The following is a 17,477-nucleotide window of genomic DNA, read 5'->3' as shown; positions in this document are numbered from 1 at the left end:
GATGGGATGGGATGGGATGGGATGGGATGGGATGGGATGGGATGGGATGGGATGGGATGGGATGGGATGGGAGGTGGTGGGGTGGGATGGGATGGGATGCTATGGGATGCTATAGGATGCTATAGGGTAGGGTGGGATAGGGTGGGATGGGATGAGATGGGATGGGTGCAGTAGTGCTGCATAGGGAAACAACTTCTGTAATATCCTGGAGGCAAGTGGATAAGAAATGTTGCAAACAACTGCTTTTCTTCCAAAATATTTACTGTGCTCAGTGCTTGCTTCCCTGCTGCTCCCCCAGGGAAAACCTGAGCTGGAGGACCACTGAATGGCAGCACTCAAACCAGCAGTGCCCACGTCTGCATGGGGCTGCCTGCCTGCTTCAGTGCCTGGGAGCAGCAGAGCACATGCACCTGTGGGAGGGATGAGCTGGAGACCGAGACACCTTCAGTGATTATGGCTGGGCTGGGAGCTGAGGGACAGCAAGCGGGCTGATCAGCTGCTTGAGGCAATTGCAGGGTATCGTCAGCGCAGAGAGAGACTTCCTGGCAGTTATTTAAGGCGAGATGCCCTAGTTTTGTGCTTTCGTTGGAGTCCCTAATTATTTCTCAGCCTTTGTAGTGAGCTAATTGGTTTTGCAGCTCTCAGGGCTGGGGAGCACTGATAGGCTCAGGAAGCACGAGCTGGAGGGACAAGGAGGGGAGGGGGAACTGCTGGGGGACGTCGGCATGGCTGGGTGTGGGGAGTGGTGGTAAAGCAGCGTAGGGTTATTGGGGGGATGGTGAGGTGGGAGGGCAGGGAGAAGGGAGGTGTCTTGTCTGATCTGAGCTGCTGCTTTTGAACGTCATTGGAACGTGTGGCCACCACACGCAGTGTGTGACAGCTCCAAAGTGCCCAGGTGGCATTGGATTTATTAGGGCATTATCCTGCTAGTGCTGCAAATGGTGTCATCTGTCTTCTAAACTTTGCACTTTATTTCAGGGAGAGAATTTAGAATATCCAGGTGATATGCTGAAGCTTTAGCATATGAAAAAGCCCTGCTGGGAAGTGTAGTTTTATTGATTTTGTTATTAAAGTGCCACTGGAATAAATTAGCTCATTTGACCGAAATGTCTCATTACCTGGATTGTAACAGGCACATGATGAAGTCTGCGGAGCTGCTTGCTGATGGGACCCACTGCCACCATCCTGCACCCTGCTCTGGGCACACAGGGACCCCCAGCACTGCCCGAGTCCACCAGGAAACAGCCCAGAAACCTCAGGTGCAGTGGGGGGGAACGCTGTACTTTGTTGAGGTTCACACTGCTCCTCTGATCCTTGGCTCAGCTGAGTGCATTGTTTTAAAGGGAAAGAGGAAAAATCCCCTTCACGGGGCAATATTTCTTTAGTAGCTCAGTAATGAAGGTGGATTGGGAAATGAACCGTTCCCCATTACAGTGGGACCTAACTGCACAGCCCATGCTTTCCAGTTAAAATTTGATTGCCTTGAATCCTGAAGATTATGGAAAATAAGAAAAAGGCCCAGTAAAATTTATGGCTTTTAATCATAAAGCAGTAGAATTGCAGTAAATCTTTCATAAGCAAGCAGATAGGGACCCAGAAAATAGAGAAGGAAGCCATAGGCCTGGTGCTGGGGTCTGGAGGAGCAGGGCTTCAGGGTGGAGCAGCGCTGCAGCCCCCACCTCCTCCAAGGTGCTCACCCACATGTGCAGGGCCCTTCTGTGCCATCCTGCAGAGTCGGGTGCCACGGGCTACAGGGCATGGTCTGGCAGAGAGCTGGGCAGGGCTAGGGGGCATGTAGATAGTGAGGAGTGGTGAGGTGGGAGCAGGGGATGGGGCAGGATGGGGGAGACCTTCATTCCCATTGTTAAGAAAGGGAGACCTGAATAACTACAGACTGGGAGGATCATGGAGAAGGTCCTCCTGAAAGAGATGTTAAGGCACGTGAAGGATGAGGAGGTGATCTGAGGCATCTAGTGTGGCTTAACCAAGGGCAGATTGTGCCCGACCCATCTTTCTATGATGGAATGATGGCATTGGTGTACAAAAACTGAACATGATCCAGCAGTGTGCTGGGTCTGGAAGGCCCAGGGCATCCTGGGCTGCATCAACAGAGCAGTGGCAGTGGGAAGGGATGGGATTGTCCCCCTCTATTCTGTCCTTGTGAGGCTCCATCTGGAGTACTGTGTCCAGGCCTGGGGTCCCCAGTACAAGAAGGACATGGAGCATCCTCTACATGTACAGGGTGCAGGATGGGACCCACTGAGGGGAGCAGAGGGGGAGGTGTGTGATGAGAGGAGATCATGGAGAGCAAGGAGAGCATGGATAGAGGAATGGCAGCAGGGAGAGAGGTGCACAGAATGATAAGGAGGAAAAGGGGAAAAAGTCAACGATTGACTGAAGGAGAGAGAAGAGAGGAAGGCAGTTAGTGGGAACAGAGCAAAAAAATGGGGTAGTGATAAAGCCTGATAGAAATGGGAAGGCCGTGAGGAGCTGGGCAGCTCCTCCATGCCCTAAGCACACCTCTTCCTGTTTTTTTTTACGCTGTTTTATAAAGCTTTCTATTTATCCTTATAAAAAAAAATAAAGTGAAAAGCATCTATCTGTGCTGCACAGCCCATGGTTACCTGATGAGCAGTGCTGGCAGTCAGCCCCTGCTCTCAACTGGTTAAACTGCAATAGAAACACACTGTAAATTTCAGCAAAGGAGAGAGAGAAAGAGTTTATTCTATTTTTTTTTTTCCTCCCCATCTTTATGGCCATGAAAATTGCTGATCTGAGATGCTGGCCCTTCTAAAATGCTTTTCTCCTGCTCCATCCATCTGCTTTAATCACCCGGTGACTGAGAAAAAGAAATGATCCAGCTCACAGAGCATCAAAGATAAAGAAGTGCATGGTGCACTGATAGGGGAGCAGCTAATGAGGACGGGGTGGCTCTCCTGGGGACACCCCCAGCTGTGTGCTCAGGCTGTGCGGGTGCCTGGGAAGGGGCAGAGGGCTGCAGGACCTTGTACAGAGCAGAAGTCATATTCTCTCTTCTTTCCTAAAGCTCCCTTTTAAGACCTGATTCCTTCCCTTTGATTGCTAGGATACTGCTGTGCGCTGCAAATACCTTGCTGGACTTGCTTGTTAGCATTATTATTATTATTATTATTATTATTATTATTATTTAAATCTCTGTGTGTTGAATTAGCTCTTTTAATTATGGCATTAAAAAGGGATAACGAGTCAATTAAAAAGCTCTTCCAAACCGGCAGTGTTAATAGCTGCCCAGGAACATGGAAACCCCTCCACCCTTCTGGTGTCTGTTGAACTGCCAATTGAGTTGTCACCATCATCCTGGCACAGCTTGGGCAGAGGAATGTGCACACCCTGTGTGGGGCAGAGCACGGTCCACAGTGGTGCTGGGCACAGCTCCTCATCTCCAGGGAGCACCACTGGGTCCGTCCATTGGCCACTGCAGCACATGGAGCTGCAGGCACTTCTGGTTTGTTACTTTGGGTTCACTCCTGGATCACTGCAAATGGTGGCTAAGCACTGGTGGGAGGGAGAGCCTGCAAAAAGCCATTGTGTTTTGACTCTCTCAAAAAGCAAAACACAAAGCAAACGGCTTTAAAAATAGTTGGGTTTCAGAACTGAAAAGGGAGGATGGGTTAGAGATGATGAGAAGCTAAAACATGAAGCTCCTGAAGCCTGCTGTGGAGAAAGAAATGCAAAATGTTTTGTTTCAAGGTGAATGGAAAGCTGAAACCAGCAAAAAAAAATCCCTCTTCCCATGAGCACAGATGTTTCAGGTTGTTTTTCCTAGATTAGCACATCGCTGGAAGAAAAGAAAATCCATTCTTTTCTCTGTTGGCACTCCAGGTTCCTTTTGCTTATTTTTTATCATGTTGTAGTGACTTTGATCCCCGAAGACTCCTTAAGTGCTTTACAAGCCAAGCATGCAAATCTGGGCTCATCCCCTGAGGTGCCACTGACACTATAAAGAATCATAGAATCATTACGGTTGGAAAAGACCTCTAAGATCCCCCTGTCCCACTCCAACCCACCCCACCATGCCCAATGACCACATCCCTCAATGCCACATCTCCACGGTTCTGGAGCACCTCCAGGGTGACCCCACCACCTCAGCCTGTTTCGGTACATCACCAACTCTTTCTGAGAAGAAATTCTGCCTGACACACCATGGTGATAGGCGACCCACAGCAGCATCAGGGCAGTCTGCCCCACCTCCATGCTGTTCCCCCCTGGCTCAGGCAGCGTGTTCGTGTCCGTGTTTATTTATATATGTGTGTAATTTCATATTTCCAGACGAGCCTGGAAGCCAAATTCCCTCGGACGTGCCTGAGGGTGCTTGCAAGTCTGACTGCCAGCTGTCATGCGCCCAAATCCTCTGTGAGAGTCACTGCAGGAAGGAAACCTCAGTGGACCCATCACTGCTTGTGCTGCTGGGTGCTGCAAGGCTGGGTTCCAGCAGGGCACTGCCTGCCCTGTGCTATAGCACTGCAGCATCCCTGCCTGTGGGGAACGATGTCCATTGGAGAGGAGAGACAACTGTGCTGCTGGCAACGGCGGGCAGACAATCCTCTCCCACGGACCCCCAGGCATCCCCATCTGCACTGGGGCTTTCAGTCTTTGCACGCAGAGGGCAGGCAGACAGCCCTGCTGTGTGCTCCTTACGCACATCAGAGACTCGGCCCTGCTCCCCTGGGCTTTGAGGGCTGCGCTCACCACTCTGATGGGCATTTGGGAATTGGCTGTAAAAATACAACCAGTCCTCGGCAAAGAAGCTGAATTCCTCCGGGTGCGCTGCGCAGGGCCTAGGGCACCAGGAAAGTGTATTTTGTGGGCAGCATGAGCCCTCGATGTCAGCAGGAGAGTCACTGCCTGGGGCTGTTCTGTGCAAGACGGCTGGAAAGTGCCTCCGAGACCACAGCTCCAGAGGGGAGAAACCGAGCAGTCGCCAGAGATACAGAAGTCAAGATTTTGCATTCCAACTATCTATAGGAAATAGGGTTTTTTATTATTTCAAGTTTTCATAAAAATTCATAATTATTGAAATCAAAGTTACAGAAGAAAGTTTGTAACTTTTTATTGATTTTATTTCTTTTTTTTTGTTTTTTTTTTGTTTTTTTTTTTTAGTTTATTTTCCCCCCCCCTTGTTGTTTTTCCCTCTCAGAATTATATCTGACACCAGAGTCCATCAGACAAAGTCCTTACAAACACAGGAGTCCTGAAGACATCGGCTGAATGTTTTCCTGGTATAAAGAAGAAGAGGAGGAGAAAGAGGTGGTGACGGTGCGGGTGCAGAGAGTTTGGACTGGGATGGAGGGCGTGGTGGAAGGAGAGAGGTCGGTATGTTTGTACCAATGTTTTTAAATTATTTTTTTATTTGTTCATATGTTCTCTTTTTTTTAAAAAAAAAAAAAAAACGAAACAAAACAAAAAACAAGAACCAAAAAAAAAAAAAACCCAACCAAAACTATTTGCAAATAGTTGCCTGGTTAAATCATTTTCATATTGAATTTGCGCGGTGCGTCGGCAGAGCTGATGCCTGCGTCAGACTTGCGTGGCACGTACTCGATTTCAATGTTGTGCTTGGTGTTGCCTTTCCCCCGGCTCCACAGGAAGAGGAGCACCAGACAGAAGAGCACGACGCCCAGGAAAGAAATGAAGCCCATGGTGGTGGCGATGATGAGAGTCTTGATGTCAAAGGGAAAAGGCACGGTGGCACGTGTGCTGTTGGCATCGCTCTCGTTGGGCTGGTTGGAGATGAACGCGAAGGTCTTGTTGGGCTGGTGGGGCCAGTCTGGGGAGTAGCTGCGCACGTGCAGGTGGGCCAGCATGGTGTCGTTGCCACCCGCGTTGCTGGCAATGCATAGGTAGGTGCCGTTGTCCTGGATCTGAGCGTAGCGCACCTCCAGCGTGCCGTCAGGGAAGACAGTGAGCCGCCCGTTGGTTTTGGTCGAGATGAGGTGCTTCCGGGGAGAAAGCCACATGATGGCGGGTGGCGGATCCCCGTCTGCCCGACAGACAAAATGCACCGTGTGGCCTTCGTCCACAAAGATCTGCTGAGGTTTGCGGTCCCGTATCCGAGCCCGGCGGCAGGTGAAGTAGTTGGGCAGGAGGACGTCAGGGAAGTCTTTGAACTCCTTGCCCTGGACGAACTCGGGGGTAGAGCAGGTGGGCTGCTGCTTATTGAAGTTCAACCTCCATCGCCGTCGGAAAACCCACAGCAGCCGACAGTCGCAGGCTAAGGGGTTGTTGTCGAGGATGAGCGTCTCCAGGTTGCCCACCGAGTGGAAGGCCGACTCTTCCAGAGTGGTCAGCAAGTTTCCTGACACGTTCAGGATGCGCAGGTAATTGAGGCCACGGAAGGCAAAAGGCTCGACCGTGGTGAGCTGCCCTCCCACCAGCTGGATCTCCTGCAGCCTGAGCAGGTCATGGAGCATGGAGCCCTCGATGGTGACAATGGGGTTGTAGGACAGGTTCAGGAAGCGGAGGTAAACCAAGTGCCTCACCGACACGTACGGGATGGACGTCAGGTTGCAGTGGGTGATGGACAAGGAGGTCAGGTTCAACCCGTACAGGCAGTTGGATGTCATGGTATCCAAGTAGGGCCAGTGTGAGATCTCGAGGACCTTAAGCCTGTACAGCCTCTTGAATGAGTAATCCCGGATGGCGTTGATGTTCAGGTGGCGCAGCCGCAGCACAATCAGGCCGTGCAGGTGAGACAGGGCCTCCGTGGGGATGGAGGTCAGGTTGCATTTCTCCAGGGTCAGCTGCTCCAGGCTGTTGAGGCCGCTGAAGGCCCGGTGGGAAATGTAGACAAGGTCGTTGTCCCCTACCTCCAAAGACTTCAGGTTGTACAAGTCCTGGAACATGTAGTCTAGGAGGATCACAATTTTGTTCTCACTAATGTCTAGCTTGGTAAGATTGCTGAGTCCAGTAAACACCCCCAAGGGGATCAGCTTGAGTCTGTTACTCCTGAGCCCCAGCGTCCTGAGGTTGAAGAGGTTGTTGAAAGCCCCAGGTTCAATGGCACTGATAATGTTCTCATTTAGCTCCAGCTCTTCAAGGTGAGGGTAGTTGGCAAATTCATCCTGGTTGAGCGTCTTGATGCGGTTCTTACCCAAGTCTAGCTGCCTGGTCTCCGTCGGGATCCCCTCCGGGACGACCATGAATCGCTTCCGATGGCACAGCACAGCACGCTCCTGGGCAGAGCACTCGCAGCGCGGAGGGCAGCCCGTGGCAGAGCCGGACAGGATGGATCCCAGCATCAGGAGGAGAATTGGCTGCCAGCAGGCCAGGATTGGGCTGCGCATACTCGCCTCCCCAGCTAACATCCTATCTCTCACCTGCAAAACACAGGGCAGAGAAAGAGAAAAGCTGGAGGTGAGCAAACACTGCGCAGAAACGAGGAAGGCGGTTTACCGTCCCGGTAGAGGTGACATTATCTGCCACCTAACAAGGTGAGAACTCTGTTGGCACTTTGATTTCAGAATCCTCAAAAAGTACCAGATGAGACACTGGTCAGTGGCCGGTGTGAGGCTGGAACACAGCAGGGAGAGGGATCACCACACACTAAGACAACGGGAAGGCTTCTCACACACGGGCAAGAGATGGCACACCATGTCAGGGAGCTGTTGTGAGCGCACAGCTAACACACTGGGTGTGCTCTGCATGCTCCTATATAGAGGTGCATGCCCCTACACATAGTTTGTGCACCTCTAAGACATCAGGAGCACTGAGCTGTTACACACGTGCCTCTGACACTGGGTGTGCTTTGTGTGCCTCTATATAGGGACTGCTCTGTGTGTGTCTCTAAGATACTGGGCACACTCACTGCCACTGTTAGAGACCATAGAGCTCTTGCCTCTAACACACTGGGTATCCTTTGCACCCCCCCAGATAGGGACTCCTCTGAGGCACTTTGTGCAGCCTGATAGAGGGGCTCCTACGCCCCCCCCCCCAAGACACTGGGTGTGTTTTGTGTGCCCCTATATAGGGGCTATCAAGCTCTTGTCTCTAAGACACTGAGTGCACTTTGCACGCAGCTACGTAGGGGCCATCATATCTATCTCTAAGACAGAAGTGTGCTTTGAGTGTCCCTACATGGGGCCATTGTGCAAGTGCATCTAAGACACTGGGGGTCTTGTAAGAGGCCAGCTCCCCTTATGCACTGGGACTCTGCAGACTGTGGCTGCATAGGAAATTTGTGCTTCATCGGGTACAGCATCCCTCATTGATGATCTCAAAACACATCTTGTGGTCAGCCAACTTCAGGGCTGCATTCCTCCAAGCTCACCATTTCCCGGTTCCAGGCCTTCTGTGAGGCCCTCTGCTGCCTGTCCTGGGAGCACTGGTGGCCTTCCCTGGGCACTGTATGGGCAGCTCCTGTCCAGGATTGGGACAGAAAGGAGTTCTCCCTCACTGCCTCCATGGCATTCCTTCCCTTATTGTGTAAGCTGCTATGAGGAATCAAATCATATTAATGTTACAAATGAGATGAGCAGCTACTCTGGACTTTGTTTATATCTATTGTTATGTGTAGGCTCTGCATTGCTTCTACCAACGCTATTTATGTCTATCGCTGCATTGCTTTATATCCCTCATTACATGCACTGTCCATTACTTTCCCTACTGCAGCACTATTTATGGGCCTGGTATACATTCTGTGCGTTACTTTAATTGTGTCTGTTTATATGCATCATTTCATAGAGCTAGATGGCATAAGTATAACTTTTGATGCAGAAAAATAAATTCAGCATTTCTTTGCAAGGTTAAGGTTTCGGGATGAGCGATCCTGGACGGGCATAAAACCATCCACCAGCACCATCTTGGAGCCCAGCAGGCTTTGGCATGGCAGGCTGAGCTCCGGCTGGGCTGTGTGCTGTGGAATCCTCCATGGCTCCATTGGGCCATACAGTAGGTGAAGCCCTTCCAGGCATGCCACAAGGCAGATCCTGAACCCTGCCTGACCCTGCAGCACCTGAACCCCCACCCCAAGTGCTCAGCTGGGATCGGGGCTGATGGCTACGATGCACGAGCTGGTACCAGCTGGGGAGCACTGCAGCCCTCTGGCACCAACATAGAAAGTGAATCGATAAGAAGGGAGCAGCTGCCGGAATCACTAGCATCACACAAATATCAAATCAGTGCAAACCAAAGGAAAAAATAGTGCCCAGAGACATGGCATCCAGCACCCACCCTCGCCACCCGCTGCCTGGGGACGGGGAGCTCGGAGGCACAGCCCCATCTGGGGGAGAGCTGCCGAGGGGCACAGATGGCCCATGGGCACGGTGCTAAATGCGGCAGTACCCGCTGAGCTGGGAGGAAAGATGCTATTCTGGGGCCAGGCTGCTGACGTGAGCGGGGTGTGCTGCTGTGACGGACACAGGAGGAACATCCCCAGAGAAACCAACCCTGGGATGTCACCGAGGAGCCCCACCGTGCGCCTGGGCTCAACCCCAGGGTGCTGCTCCCTCCCCGCCCCAGCTGTGCCGTGCTTGCTGCCCGCAGGGTGCCCAGCATTGGGACTGGAGCTGCACCATGCAATCTGCTGCGCCGACAGCAAACGAGCGGCAAAACCCCCGCGTCAGCGCTAAGCCCACCTGGCATTCATAAATTACAGCGCGTGAGACGTTCACCCTTGAACCAGATGCTTTCGAGAGCATCAAGCGACGCAGGCAATCGAGGACGGAGCGAGCCAAATCCCTGGGGCCCCACGGTGCGCGGGGCCAAAGCAGGGCTGGGGGGCACGGCTGAAGGCACGGCTGAGGGTGGGGCTGTGGCTATAGGTGTGGGCAGGGGGTCAGCCCCCAGCTCAACCCCTCCTCTGTACCACCGCCTTTGCACGGAGCTTCTGGGATGCAACTCCCGGAGTCGGTGCTGTCCTCGAAGCTGCTCCGGCTAAATCAAGTTTTATTGAACTTGACTACATTTTAGAGATAAAGACTCCAGGTTTACAAATAAATATTTAACAACCTTTCCCGCTGCTAGAAGAGTTGCTTAGCCAGACCCTGGGCTCTGCACTAAGTGTTCCTGTAGCTATCTGCAAAGCAGCAAAACAAAGGGAGAAGCTTTAATTTGCCAAACACGTTCGTGCCCATTTCCGCCTCTCTCCATCACTCCCTCTGCGCCCAGTGCAAATTCACGGCCTCTTTCCTCCATCTCCCCGCTCCCACCCCAGGTGGGGTGGCACCATCTCCCCGCTTGGGAATGCGCAGCGCTCCGGGAGGTTGCACAGAAGGATCTCTGAGCTGCAGGATCTGCTTTCAGCTGCTCCGAGATGGAGCCTGGAATAGGTGCGCCGCAACCTGATCTGCCGTGGCAGTTGCTCCGGGGCTGTAAAAGAGCACGAAGAAGTATCAAGATGTAAATCCCCTTCCGGCACTGACATGGCCTGGCTGGCACCAGGTGCCCACAGCTCCCGACCCATGGGACTGCTGCGCAAAGGGCTTCCCCATGGCTATGGCTCTTCCTCCCAAAGTGCAGCAGTCCCATTGCCCCGGGGAGGTAAGTCAGCAGGGTGCTGGCAAGGAGATCCCATCAGCTCCATGGTTCTGCTGAATCCCTCTCGCTCAGATCACAGCTGTGCAGAGCTGCTCACCCTCCTTACACCTTTGCTCCCTCGTTTTTCAAGGTTTTTTTCTCTCTTTGGCTGCACATGCTTCAGTGACCCATCAGCAAAGAAAACATCCTGACAAGTGATCAATAAGTAATTGCAAAGGCAGCTGTGGATGCCTCGGGTGCAGAGCCCTGAGCTAGCAGGAGATAAATGAGCATGGGAAGGTGCAGCATACCGTGGAGCTCAGGCTGAGAGCCAGCCTTGCTCCATGCACACCAAACTGCTGCAGCCAAGGGCTGCCCGCAGCTGAGCAGTGCCTGTAGGGCTGTGTCTGCTGGGGGATGTCCCCTGAGGGTCTGCCTTGGGAGCAAGTGCCCTGGAGATGTTTCAAGCTTGGGTCATCAGGAGAGCAGGAGGTGGACTGTGAAGGATCACAGAACTATTAGGGTTGGCAAAGGCCTTCAAGATCATCTTGTCCAACCCCAACTCATCCCACCATGCACACTGCCCACATCCCTCAGTGCCACATCTCCACGAACCTGGGACACCTCCAGGAACTGTGACTGCACCACCTCCATGGACAGCCTGCACCACTGTTTCACAACTCTTTCAGAGAAGTTCGTCCTGATAATCCAACCTGTCCGTCCCCTGGCACAGCTTAAGGCCATCACCTCTCATCCTATCGCTGTTACCTGGAGCAGAGGCCGACCCCCACCTCACCACAACCTCCTGTCAGGGAGTTGGAGAGGGCAGTCAGGTTTGCCCTGAGCCTCCTCTTCTCCACACTGACCCATCCCAGCTCCCTCAGCAGCTCCTCATAACACTTGTGCTCCAGACCCCTCACAGCTCTGCTGCCCATCTCTGGACACGCTGCAGGGCTTTGATGTCTTTCTGGCAGTGAGGGGCCCAACACAGCACTCAACGTGCAGCGTCACCAGAGCCCACTACAGAGGGACGATCACTTCCCCAGTCCAAGGACATGCACCAGCTGTCCAAATGGGGCTTCTCATTTTATTTATGGCAGTAAGCCTCCCCTCTGAGAGACCCACCTCTGGGGACATGGGCTGCTGGAGGTGCTCAGCACGAGGCACCCAGCTCAGTGAGCACCAAGCACAGGGCCAGAGCGGAACTGAAGGGCTGTGCAGAGCTTTGTGCTTCCCTTCATGTAGCTGTGGAAAGGGGATGGAAAAAGCCTCCTCGACTACGGAAACATTTGCACCGGAACGACAAAGGAGCATCTCCTGGGAGAGGCGCCAGGGTCACGCTGACATTGGGAAGGCAGTGCTCACCTCGCCGTGCCCTCATGGGACAGAGGCAGCTGCTGCAGCCCATCCACAATCCCCTCTGTGCTGTGGGGTCAGGGCAGCATGCCCTCCCATGCAGCCTGGGGTGTAACTTGCTGTGCAGAGTCTGGGTCCCCCACCCCTGCATCCCAGCCCTGCTCTGAGGTGAAGCCCTGGATGGAGGCACCGATGCTGCGCAGCTGCAGCAGGTGGGGACCAGGCTCATCTCAGCCTCACGGAGCGATGCTGCTGCTGGAGACTGTGGGCACATCCATTACGTTACATTTAAGGTCAGCCCGTACTCACAGCACCGCTTCTGTTCCCACGCTTTATCCTAAAATACACCCACAACCAGCGCAATGCCCTAAAAAAAGGCTGATCCGGAGCACTGCATCGTTCCCCGGAAACCTTTAGGATAACAGCAAGAGGACTTCAGAGGACACAGCTCCAGGGAAGCTGCCGATTTACCTCTGGCTGGGACCGGCCCTGGTATAATCACACTGCTGCCCCAAATGAGTGGCCTCACAGCCCTTTGGAAGGGGCTGACCACAGAGCAGGTGAGCATCGCTGTGCCCTCTGTCCGCCTCCTGCCCAGAGCCTTCCTGTGAGCCACATCTCCACCTGTCCCAATTATTGCTTCCTTCACACAATAACGAATACAGCGCTGCAGGAATGTCCAGAAAGAGAGAAACAGAGAAAAAAAGGCAGCGAAGGGAAGCACGAGTGATGGTGAACACAGAGATTTCTCTTCCCAGCCCGGCTTTCTTTGTGATGATTTCACACTTAGAATTCCTTTTTCTTTCCCCTTTCTTGCTTGTTTGATTTCTGCATTATTTATGGCTTGTCTTCAGGGCCTCTATTTGTTGTTATTGTTTCATCCAACAATAAAACACATTAGATACAAACAAAGAGCACAGAGCCACAGCGGAGCCCCATCCTACACTGCTGGATGGGGCCGGTCTGTGCACCCCCAGCCTGACCCAACAGCTGCAGGGTGCCATGGGATGGGATGGCAGAAGCAGGGCTGTCCCCATGGCAGGAGCAGGGCTGTCCCCATGGCAGAGCAGGGCTGTCCCCACGGCAGAGCAGGGCTGTCCCCACGGCACAGAGCTCCCTTCGGCACGGTGCTGCGCGGTGCTTTGGTTTTGTTCCGCCTGAGCTGAAAGCGATGCTTTCCACCCTTTCCTCCTCCTCCCCAGCGGTGGTGATAATAACACAGAGGCTGCACTCCGGGCTGTATGTGAGAACAAAAGTAATCACGTGGAAACGCAGCGCATGGAAATTAAATCGGAAATGCAAGGCCTGGGTTTCCATTTCGGTTCGGCTTCTGTATCGTTTCCCATTGAAAAGGATAAACAGAGTGAGAGCCAATCAGCCTAATGGCAGCACCTAATGGCAGCACAATTCCATGTTTCCCGAAGCAAATTGCAGCTCCGGCCCAGGGCCCAGCGCCAGCTCTGTGGGACAGCCATGGCACGGCACGGCCCGTGGGCAGGGAGGGGTTCCTGCAGCACCCAGCGTGCCCATGTGGGAGGAGGAGCACCCAGCAGCTGTGCACGTGCCCGGGCTCTGCCCCTCACCCCCCGGGTGCCTCTGGCTCCACATGGGTTGTTATCCATTTCACACTCGACATCTCCAATCTCAACAATGAGCTGGAAGAATGGATTGCGCCAAAATATTTCTGCTTCTCTCTCCGGCGAGAATTCCCCATCGGAGACCAATCCAATTAAGGTGCTGGTTATGAAATTAACCGTAATTACAAGAGCGATATTTAACGTTTTGCATTCTGATGAAGAAACGGAACGGAAATGATAAAAAAAAAAAAAAAAAAGAAAACAAGAAACCAATCCATTATAATTGTGGGTCCTAGCAAGATAAGTCCGAGCAGCGTGGGGCAGTGGGAGGGCTGGGGCTGGGCTGTACTGTGGGGGGGGACAGTGCCTGCCTGTCCCCAAAGCATGGCACCGACCCCACTGGACAGGATAACCCGGACCCCATCAGGCTGCTGGAAACGTGGGCAGGGAAAGCAGGGCGGCCCCAAGGCAGGATGAGGGTGCAGCCCCAGCAGCATGCAGAGCAGGGGCACGTGGCAGTGGCACGCAATGCTCTGTGTGCGGCCGTTCCCCTCCACAGCTCCAATTTCTGCTCCCCCAGGTGGGGAGAGAGAGAGGGCGCGGGGAAAAATGGGCTTGGAAGGAAATTGAGGGCACGGCCTTTGGTTGGCTTCTCCCTTTATTTTTCTTGGGTTGTTTGATTTGAGTTAAGCGTCCCCAGCTCGCTGCTCTCCCCCCACTGGAGCCACGACAGCCCTCTGCCCACCCAAAGCCATTCCTGCTCTGCCAGGACAGACCCCACCAGCACCACTGCGGTGCAGGGCACCACGCCTGCATCCTGTGCCACCAGAAGGGCTGCCATACAAACCCGCAGCACACCCTGCCCAATGCCAGTGTCTGGGGGCAGCACCCCATGCATCCATCAGTCCTCGCTGGGCAACGATGGGCTCCGTTTGCTTGGGAATCCAGCGACTGTAATTACGCTGCAATTACAGTGTGATTGTGGCGATATTATAAAGTGATTTATCAAGCCCTGAAATGAAAGCTCACGTCAGTGGGTTTTACACTTGTTACGTGCAGCGAGCGGCACAAACTTTGGCATCCTTATGGCAACTGTCTTAAGCGGGAAAGCAGAGGAACAGTAAGTCATTCCATCGTGCCGTTCACCTTCCGGTGACATGAAGCAGTGGTAATTAGCGGTATCGCGGAGTAATTGCGTTACAGGTGTGCAATAGCAGCTATGTTAAGGAGGTGTAACCACCTGCCTTGTAATGAATCCCCCCAGCCAAGTGCCCGGGCAGCGCAGCCCTTCCCACAACTCCTGCTGCACCGCCCTCTGCCCGCCCGAGCCCCGTGAGAGCCCCCGAGCGGTGCCACAGCCCCGGGCACCTCACCAGGACGGGAACCCCACGGTGCTCTGCACGGGGCCTCTGCGGCTGCCGGGGGAGCTGCAGGGAGGGCCGTGTGCTGGGGAAGGGCTGCGTGGACACCGCTGGGTTGGGGGCACGCGGGGGGTGCCGCTGAGCCCGCAGCGAGGAAAGCCGCTCGCACGGAGCCCGCAGGCGTTTGCCGCACGTCCCTCCCTCCCGGCAGAAACCCTTCAGCGGCCTCCCACCTCAGTCCGGAGGTGGCACCTCCGCCGCACGGCTGCCTCGCACTCCGGGCTATCCGCGCTCGGCGAGGCGCAAGGTGAAAAATCCGATCATCCGCGGACAGCAGCGGAGCAACAAGCGGCGGCTGGGGGGGGTCGGGGCAGCCCTCGTGCCCTCCTGCCCCGAGAGCCCCTTCACCATTAACCCCTTCTCCTCCTGCCGGGCGCAAACCGAGGGCGAAGCGCTGTCAGAATTCCCCTCCCGCCGCCGCCTCTCCCTCTCCAATTAGGAGCCCGGGCACGGGGACCCTTCAGCGCCCCGGATTCCCCTGAAGCCCTCAGACCTCCCACCCGCCGGCACCTCCCCGCGGCCCCACTGGCCGTCCCTGAACCCAATGGTGACGGAGGGCTCAGCGATACCCCCTGGCCCCCACCCGCGGGCCGCTCCCCGGGGCCGGGCGGCGCGTCCCTGCCTGTCTCCGCCCGGGGCCGGGCGCAGCCGTGGGGCGATTTTCCTCGGCCCCGGCCCCGGATGGCAACGCTGGGGCCGCCGCCGCTCTCCGGCTCCATAGCCCTCCCTGGCTGGGAGCGCTGTCCCGGCCGTACCCCACCTGCATGTGTAATCCGCTGCCCGGCGGCTCGGCTCCTCCATCCGGGGAGCGGGAGGGCTGCCCCTCGAGATGCGGCTGCGGGCAGGGCGGGGCGGGGGCCGGGGGAGCAGCGAGGAGGGCTGCCGGCAGGAGAGGGGCGGCGGGGGCGGCCACCGGCGGGTCCCGGGGTTCGCGTCCACCCCCCTCCATCCCTCCACCCCCCCCGGCCCGACAGCCCCGCTCCCCGCTCGTCCCGCGCCCGCTCCCTCCCGGCATCGCCTCCGCACTTACCTGCATCTCATCCTCGCCGGCGATCTCCTTCGGTCAGAAATGGCATCTCCCCCGGCCCCCACCCCCTCCGCCAAAATCTCCACCTGCAGTAACGCAGCTCCCCCTCTCCGCAGCGGCCGCACGGGAAGGCGGCGGCTCTCCCGGCTCGCGGGTCCGCCCGGCTCTGGCCGCCCCCGGCTCCGCTCCGGCACGGGGAGCTGCGGGGCCGCCCTAGGGACGTACCGCGGCCGCCGGCCTCTCCTCCGCGCCCGGCGCCGTGCTGCGGGGCGGCGGCATGGCCCCGCCGGAGGCTGCCACGGCCCGGGCTCCGGCTCTGCTTCGGCGCGGCCGGGCTGGGGCTGGGGCTGCAGCCGGAGCCGGAGCAGCCGCCGCCGCCGCGCCGGCCCCCGCCTCCCCTCCGGGAGGAGCCGCCGGCGGGCGCGGGGCGGTGCGCGGAGCCGAGCGGGTCGGTGCGGAGCCGCCGCCAGTCCCCTCCTCCCGCCGCCTCCCCCGCGCCGAGGGGCGGTGGGTTCGGGGCTGCGGGAGCGCCGTGCGGGGAGCGACGCCCCCAGGGGCCGGGGCCGCGCGTCGCCTCTGCCCGGCGCCCCGCTCCTCTCTCCTCGCCGCAGCCCGGCGCCGGAGCGGGAGGACGGGGCGATGGGCCGGGGGAGCTGCGCGGGCGCGGGGCTGAGCGCTGCCGATCCCCACAGGCCGGCGCCGAGCTCAAGCTGAGCCCTCAGCGCTGCGGGCAGCGGGCAGCACCCGGCGCTCCGCGCTGTGCCCGCCGCGTCAACCCTGCCCCGGTGGGTGCCGATTTATCGAGCGGCATCGGCCCCTCTTCTATCGAAGATATCCCTGGTGATAGTGAGCACCGACTTTGCTCCCGATGTGCTCCTTCCCCTCCCGCCTCCTGTCAGCTGGGCTGCCCGGTAGGTCCCGCATGGCCAAGCTGGGTGAGAGGCGGCTGTTCCAGGAGCCCAGAGCCGGGCCTTCGGCGTGGGTCTGGGCATCCCGCACTGAGCCCCGGGAGCCTTCCCTCGGGCGGCCCTAAAGCCCGTGGGAGCTTTTGAGGAAGAGGAAGGCTTGGCCTTTCTCCACGAGCCATTAACTGAGCGCAGGGGTGGGGATTCCCAGGCGCCCTCCGTGGGCCGCGTGCCCGGCAGCCATCCATCCCTTGGGGACGGCGTTGGGGCAAACCCCGTGCTGCTGCTCCCCCTGGGCCTGCAGAGCAGCAGCGATCCTCCCGCTCCGAGCAGCAAGGGAACAAACAAGGGGTGGGCACCGCCAGCTCGCCCGCTGCAGCTGAATCAGCCGGCAGTGCCGCTGCCCACCCGCCGGCTGCCGGCTCCTGGCACACGAGGAGCGCAGCGCAGCGCAGCCCCTCGGTGCAGCTCAGGCCTTCCCTCGCGCAGATCGATGCCTCCTATTATGACGGCTATTTCAGCGATGCCATCGATGTTAATAGCACTTCACCAACACAGACAAAGCCGGCGAGCTGAATGCATCCAGGAAGAAAAAAACAGAGGACAAAAGACGGGCTAAGAGCGCCGAATGCTGTTTTCAGTTCTTTTCCCCCTCCTCCCCACACACACATCGTTAGAGCCCCACTAAAGTGCAGGGCGC

The 17,477-nt window shown here is 56.4% G+C and overlaps 1 protein-coding gene and 1 long non-coding RNA gene across 5 annotated transcripts in view; one reads left to right on the top strand and one right to left on the bottom strand.

Annotated features, from left to right (window-relative positions):
* Window positions 1–5,423, top strand: part of LOC122182520 — a 111,392-nt gene extending 105,969 nt beyond the window's left edge. For both annotated transcript variants that reach the window (XR_006179843.1, XR_006179842.1), the window contains 2 exons: window positions 1,133–1,259; window positions 5,140–5,423. This is a non-coding gene — a long non-coding RNA (uncharacterized LOC122182520). The remainder of the gene's footprint in view (window positions 1–1,132; window positions 1,260–5,139) is intronic.
* On the bottom strand, window positions 5,419–15,980 carry LINGO1 (leucine rich repeat and Ig domain containing 1). Of its 3 annotated transcripts, none has more exons than XM_042875890.1 (2): window positions 15,876–15,980; window positions 5,419–7,355 (listed from the first exon to the last, which is right to left on the bottom strand). In XM_042875890.1, the coding sequence occupies exons 1-2, from the start codon at window positions 15,879–15,881 to the stop codon at window positions 5,502–5,504; spliced, it is 1,860 nt and encodes a 619-aa protein (XP_042731824.1). In that variant the 5' UTR covers window positions 15,882–15,980; the 3' UTR covers window positions 5,419–5,501. The 3 variants fall into 3 exon arrangements, with proteins under 3 accessions (XP_042731824.1, XP_042731825.1, XP_042731823.1); XM_042875891.1 differs by lacking the exon at window positions 15,876–15,980 and adding an exon at window positions 15,606–15,629; XM_042875889.1 differs by lacking the exon at window positions 15,876–15,980 and adding an exon at window positions 8,306–9,448.
* Window positions 15,981–17,477: the final 1,497 nt, after the last annotated feature.

The sequence above is a fragment of the Lagopus leucura genome, unplaced genomic scaffold (genome assembly GCF_019238085.1).
Source record: "Lagopus leucura isolate 7727_CA_CO unplaced genomic scaffold, USGS_WTPT01 Super-Scaffold_100015, whole genome shotgun sequence".
NCBI classification, from domain to species: domain Eukaryota; kingdom Metazoa; phylum Chordata; class Aves; order Galliformes; family Phasianidae; genus Lagopus; species Lagopus leucura.
The sequence above is the reverse complement of the archived record's forward strand: the minus strand, read 5'-3'. Positions and strand labels throughout refer to the sequence as shown.